Source organism: Cygnus olor, chromosome 7, assembly GCF_009769625.2.
Source record: "Cygnus olor isolate bCygOlo1 chromosome 7, bCygOlo1.pri.v2, whole genome shotgun sequence".
Classification (NCBI taxonomy): Eukaryota; Metazoa; Chordata; class Aves; order Anseriformes; family Anatidae; genus Cygnus; species Cygnus olor.
The window spans coordinates 12356269-12363372 of NC_049175.1; the positions used below are offsets into that span (position 1 = coordinate 12356269).

Sequence of the window (7104 nt, forward strand, 5' to 3'; positions counted from 1 at the left end):
ATACAAGAGTGTGTCCTTGATGTGTTCAAATAATTGAGAAAGTGTGGAACAAGACCCAAAGTTTCTTCAGAACTTGGCTTTGACAGCCGATGACATTAATGGAATTGGACTTTACATTTTTTAGAAGAAAATCATACAGTACCCATCAAGTTAGAGATATCCTAGACATGATTCTAGCATATAGTTGTGAGATGCAGTTGCTATTTTTTTTTCTTAATATCAGTTTGCTCTTGTTTTAAATTATGTTTTCTTTATGTGATAACTGCAGCCCCTCCATCAAGTTTTCTCAGGGCAACCAGAGCAAAAGCCAAGGAGTCTTTAGGACAATTTGCATGTTTTAAAGGTCAACAGACTTGTCAGATTATCAGCATCTAGTAGAATTAGTCCCCCAAATCTATGTTTGGGTATATAGTTCTTACAGACTGTCATACCTGAAGTCCATGGTGTCTCAAAATTTCTTGTACGATCTGTCTGCCACACTGGTCATCCAACCCCCACTCAACACTCCCTGAAATACCCAGTTACTGGGAATAAACCAAAGCTCCCAGAAGTTTCTTTGTGCAGTAGGCACTGGATAATGTTATACAGAACTTACTTTCTCAACCCTTAGCAGTATATCCAATACTTAGTAAGTGAAAATTGAATGAAGGCCAACCAAGGACACAAACCACACCAAATTTCACTCTTCCTGATAATTGTCTTCAACTTGAATGATTATGCATATTGTTTGTATAAGGGTCCATTATCAGACTTTGGAATGTATTTTAAATGAGCAGCAGATGCAAAATGAACACTTCAAGGAAGCTGGATCTTATAACCCTGACATAGAAAACAACAGGGGAAAAAAGGAAGTGTTCTATTACATTTGCTGGTCTTGATTTTGTTTTCCCATTTAACCATGTTTCTCTATTCCTGCATGGCTTGATTTTTAGGTACATCTATATCTGTTAGGTCAGAGACAATGTTCTTAAGACCATTTCAGCTCAACTACAGCTCCATGAGCTAAAGCAGCTGCAACATGTTATCATTTCCCCTGAGCAGCAAAAGCTGCTTTTATTAATGCCTTTATATTTCAAGCGTACTATAGATATAAAGAAACATTTATTGCATAATACAAAGAAATCTTGGGCCATACGTGCTACGAATTTAAGTGGAGTTCTCCATTTATATCAGTGTGAAGTTATGTTCAGAAACAGACTCTTCAGGATTATATAATCCTTTAGCACCATGTGACTTTTTTTTGAGAAACAGGAAAAGAATGAAGACATTTTGAAATTTTGAAAAACTGACTATGCACTGTGGACTATGGGAAGCCACTCGAGCATGAACTTCTCTTTATTCTTTGGAGTTACATATGCAGACATCTTAACCAAATCCTATGAAAGTTAAAATATATTTTGCATGATTAATTCTGTAGAAATGAAAACTGAATTGCAAATTAGAAAAATATTAATATTCAAAATACTAAAATGTATTATTTGGTAGAAAATACATTTTAATATACAGGGATTTTGCTTTTTTTTAAAGCAATATCTTCTTGAAATTTAATTAAAGAAGAACATATTTATTTTTTTAAATGCACAAGTAATGGGTGAAATCAGTGTCTGTTACATCTATGCAGAGGACTGTTTCTCCAATGAATAAACGTGTCTTTATTTTCAGTACATTTGTTTTTCTGTCTGGATATTTTAGAGAGATACAACAGCTGAACATAAGTAGAGCAAAAAGAAGATTATCTTATTCTGAAGATTCTTATTGAATCTGTAAAATCTAGATAAATCCAATCTTAGATTACAGAAAACTGCATCCGTATTGCTTAAGCAAAATAGATGGAAACCTAAGTGCAAGGGTAAACATTATCATAAGGCAGAAGCATATTTTGGAATATTAAAAATATGATAGGAATTGTATAATTGCCATTTTTGCCTAGTGAATCACATTGCAATAGGGACTTCAATGAAGATTTCACCAAGGATGTTCTACTTAACAAGGTGTTGGAAACTTAGCTAAATATTTAAACAATCTAACAATATTCATGCATCTCCGTGATGCGATGTCATTGACTTTACAAGACTGTAACTAAGGTTAGGAACGTTTTTATTTTTCATAATGCGTACTGCAGCACCATTTAGGAATTCCAGTCAAGAACTGAGCTTTACCTCATATGTGTGTATAGTACAAGATGGACTGCTCCTTATAAATGGGGAGATAGAAAAAAGAAGCTTAAAAAACGGGAATGAATTAAAGTTATAAGATTAGCTAATACATATCCACTGGTAACCTCAATAGTTACAAATAAACCACTGATTTTTAGTTACTAACATGCTACCCTAGTTCCATTTCCAGCACTGAAAAGTCACTGCTGTTAAAAATGTCACTCCAGTTTGAGTTCAAAAATAACTTTGGCCACCTTGATAAAACAGGGTGACACGATTCAAAGAATTGTAGAAGAGCACCTATAACTAGTTCAAAGAGAAAACCCTGGAATGCAGTCTGAACCTTCTAGAAGAACACAGGTTAGTTTCCTACAGACAGTTCATTAGCACTGTGCACTGAATTTCAATAGTGAAACACATATGTCTTTAGCATGCAGCAAATATTTAATGAAGCAAGCATTTCTCATCTTCAGTGTATTCACTGTGATTTATTCAATCACAGTTGATTCACTGTGATGTATTCAATGTGATTCTAGAATTGCTATGTACTGATATTAAAAGTAGAAGTATCTTAGGTTTGCACTGCTGTATAGTGGGACAGAAATCTATGAGCAGACAAAACTCAGCCTGTAAGAACACACGAAGCTCTATCCATCTACATTTTTCCTTCATTTGGAGACCTACTGGAAGCAAAAAATTATCTAAGTGGAAGGGGCTTCAAATGTCTGTATTATTAAAAGTCTAGTACAGAAAAAGGGTCACTGCTCTTATCTGAGGAGCATCAAACAGCCAGTGGGGAACAAATATACTGGAGCAACAATCAAACCCAAGCTAAATGGTCAAGTTTACCTTTCACAGTCTCACTAAAGTATTTGTAAAGGAAAGCTAGGAAAAGAAACAAATGACTTCCCAAATAGTTCTTGAGTTTGAGGAGTCCAAACCAGCGTGGAGAATATCTGCTATTCACATTGCCTTCAAAAATAATTTTGAATGATTAAATTTCTCCCTGCCCCCATTACACCTCCCTAAAAGCTTTGACAGATAATCAATAGAGAGACAGCTATCTATACACTTCAAAGAATTTAACTCTGCTGCCATAAGTGCTGCAGTAAATTAGAAAGCCTAACTTTCAGCTTAACACCGCACTATCCCAAGAAACAAAAATACTGCACCATTATGTAAAAGTACATTTCAGTTACTAACAGCATTACTAATTATTATTAATAGATTGCACCTCAGTTAAGGAGAATAAAGCATTCACCTCTCCCCAGAACAACCAAATCTAAGAGAATGGGGATCATACTATTCAACAACAGAGACTGATGCAATGACTTGATCTACAAAGTGTTCACAGTGCTCTTTAGGGCTTTGGTTTCAATTCTTAACAATTTTAGGTAATATGACCACACATTTTTGAACTTTTATGTTGGTTTGTTGCTCTTCATGTGAGCTTACTACCATTTAATCACTCACTGCATACTAAACCATTATTTTTGTAATTATTTCTATCATCAGACCACTATCAGTAGACAGTAAATTACAATGCTGCATGGAAGAAACAAAATTAGATGAGAGATGTTTCTCACATACTTTTACATAACTTACATATAAACTGCAGTCACATCCCACAAAATCAAATTACTTGCCAGTAGTGCAGAAACACATTGGTACTGTTCTTCTATCCTACTCTGGTATGTATATTTTTATATTGTGTTATCTTTGCCATACAGGGTTAAGAAAGCTATCTTTCAGTAAGCCAAGTCTTGCATGATTTATTTGCATTGTATTCCGGCTTCAGGATGAAAAACCCACTGCTGTGCAAATAGTGCAAGTGATACAATTTCTGCCCAAAGTTTACAGCTAATAAAGTAGTACAAGATGGCACATCATTAATTATTTGAGGATTGTATTGATTATGTACATAAACTGATCACTTAACAGCAAGTGAAATTCCAGCTGTATTAACTTGGGTATGTGATGGACAACAATTAATTCTATTATCTCTCTCTATAAATTTCTGCAAAGAAATCAGTGAACACAACATCAAATTCCCAAAAGTTTGAATCCACATGAACAGAGCCAAAGGACACTTTCTATGTGCCAATAAAGAGCTAATGTAATTCATAATAAGAAAAAGTCCACATTTTAAAAATTACCTCTACTTACTACCACATTTAGAAAGGCTAAAATATATATTAAAAAACACACCAGAATACCAGTGTTTAAGGGAGAAAGTTGCTCAGAACATACGTTGCCTCTTCTATATTTGCTTAACCTAGACCTGAAAGTCTGTCCCAGCAGCTTTCACTCCAGAGACAGTCCGACTCCTGGCTTTGGAAATGTCTGCAGGACAGTGAGCAAGGGCAAAATGTCAATGGCAGTTCAGAGAGAAGGCAAATGATAAGGTCAGGTCTTTGTATGTAACTGTTCCTGTGGCAGAGTCACCCTCCCCCAAAACAGAGCTTAGTTCTTATTGCTGCTTTTGTTTTTCATTGAAAGATGCTCAATTGTTGAAAATAGCTTCTATCAAAGCTATTCATTTGTCATTTGAAAGAATTCTAAAATATAAGACACGGCAGCAGCCAGCAGGGAACCTGCCAGCCTTCCCTGCTGGAAATCCACTAACAGCTGTTCTGAGACAGCAGCTCCTTTTCTCCTCCCACATGGCTAACACTAGCAAGGGGCTTGTTTCTGGAAACTCCCATCAGCAGCACCAGCAGAAGTACCCTTCAGCTTCACAGTCTGCTGCCATCACAACAGGCATCTGCAGTCAAACTTTCGTGGACTCTATATCCTGCTACAAACACATCTGCTTCTCCAGCTGTCCTGCTCTTTCTCATTTTTTAACCTTCCCAACTCCTTTCCTCTTCTGCCCTTTCTGCCCAGATCCCTCTATCTTCCACAAGCAGAAGGAGCAAGCAAACAAACAAAAGACAATTCAGGGCATCAGCAGGGATGAAATTAACTCAACTGCTTTGCAAGAATGCTATATGCCTTTAAACCAAACTCATCTTCAAAGGCTGTTTTTCAGAGGGTACAGGAAACACACTTCCTACTGTAACTGGGTAAGCAAACATCATTTGCTAGTTCATTTTTCTGCCAGGACTGTGATGGAAGCAATAGAACATTCAGGGCAAGGAAGCCACTAGTAAGTAATTTCTAGAGTAGGAATTTAAGGTAGCATGTGAGGACTTATCATAGAAAACACTTTATTTATGACTTAAAAAATCTGTTACTGTTTCCAGATAACATAAAATTAAAAAATAAAATGCAAACACAAACTCTACAAAAATCTAGAAGTTTAGATTGTTTTCACACGAGCATTCACTGCAGTATATAACATGTGCATTTACATCCACTAAAAATAAAACCATTCTTTTCATGACTTGCAACTAGCTCTTTTTCGAGCATACAAGATACAACATAAGTTGGATTAAAGCAAACCTACGCAACTTTGGAACCCATATGTCAAACTTACAAAGTTTAAGAAAGTTAGTTCTCTGAGGACTAGAACTCCAATACATTATAAAACTTTTCCCATGGGGGCCATTTATATGAAAGTAAAACAAAGAATTACTTTAAAGCTGATGTAAAAATAAAACATGGAATTAAATTCATTTCTAGTGTTATTCCATATAGTCACACCATGGGTCAATTTGTCCTGTGACTGGTAGAAAATACTGTCATGAATCATGATTAACAAAGAAAAAGCATTATTTAAAGGAGTCAAATGAACTAGCAAGCAACTGTCTGAAAGATGCCGAACTAAAACTACGCTTTCCATCAGCATTAAATAAATTCTTCTTAAATGTATACTGATTTAAAGTTCTCAAAGCAAATTTATTTTGTCAAAGTAGTGTAAGATGCAAACACAAATGAGCTATTATAATGCCAATATTACCTTATTCAAGCAGATTAACTCTTGCTAATTATTAAATTACACATCTGGCCTGCTGCATATTCTTAGTTCATAAGAAGTTCTAATTAGCTATTTGAAAGTGATCAGGGTGATAGCTGAGTATTCGCTGTGTGTAAGGATCACTGTCCGTTGCCATTTTTTGTCCCGTATAATGGTGGTAGCTCTCTGGATGAAAGTGTTCACAGTGAAGTCGTATCCATTCTCTTTCAGTACTGTATCTTTCTGCTTCAGCAAGTATTCTTGTTAGAGCCATGATATAACTCAAAGCCATCTGAAGGGTCTCGTACTTGGAGAGCTTCTTATCCTGACCCCACTGTGGAACCACCTTTCTCAAACGATCAAAGGCTGTGTTCAGTCCTTGCATCCGTCTTCTCTCCCTGGCATTGGCAGCCAGTCTTCTCTTGGCAGCGTTCTCCATCCTTTCTGAACTGCACTTCACAACACAGCCTGGTCCACTTCCACACTGGCTGTCTGATTCTACACCTGAATCCAAATTACCGGATTTACAGGTTTTCATATTTGATTTAAAGTTGTAGCTTCACAAACACACACAAAAAAAAAAAACACTTTTTAAAAATGAAGCACCTGAACAGTGGTAGTGGAAGGCACTCCTATGACTAGCCTGTGTACCTCTCGAGTCTTCTTCCAAACAGCAATGAGGAGATATTTTCCTTAGCATCAAAGAATAACAAAACAAAAGGTCTTCTGGCTCTTCCGGAAGTGTCTGAAAATTGCTTCTTATTGCTTAATGAAAGAATAAAGAGTTTTCAATGCCTTATGCTTTCATTCTTTTCATTTCTGTGAACTCAAAGAGAAAACAAAGAAATCTCCATTCTCAAACTGAAGAAGACAGTCCTTTTAATTCAAGAAGGATCTTACTGAATTAAAAACACATCACTTCCAATGGCCATTCTGAATGAAAGAAGTTCTGATTCAGCTTAGGAGAGTATTTTGAAATGATGAACTGTTGCAATCTGAAGACATAACTTCGTAACAAAAATCTCTCCTTTCTTGACTCCTGCCGGTAAG

General features: G+C 36.1%; 1 protein-coding gene across 1 annotated transcript; it reads right to left on the reverse strand.

Annotated features, from left to right (window-relative positions):
• Positions 1-5622: 5622 nt before the first annotated feature.
• Positions 5623-6948, reverse strand: ATOH7 (atonal bHLH transcription factor 7). The gene has a single exon (XM_040564013.1). The coding sequence runs from the start codon at positions 6590-6592 to the stop codon at positions 6137-6139; it is 456 nt and encodes a 151-aa protein (XP_040419947.1). The 5' UTR covers positions 6593-6948; the 3' UTR covers positions 5623-6136.
• Between the last annotated feature and the right edge of the window lie 156 nt (positions 6949-7104).

Bases quoted from the DNA above. Each gene is read 5' to 3' on its own strand.
- ATOH7 (XM_040564013.1), bottom strand. From the start codon at position 6,592: ATGAAAACCTGTAAATCCGGTAATTTGGATTCAGGTGTAGAATCAGAC.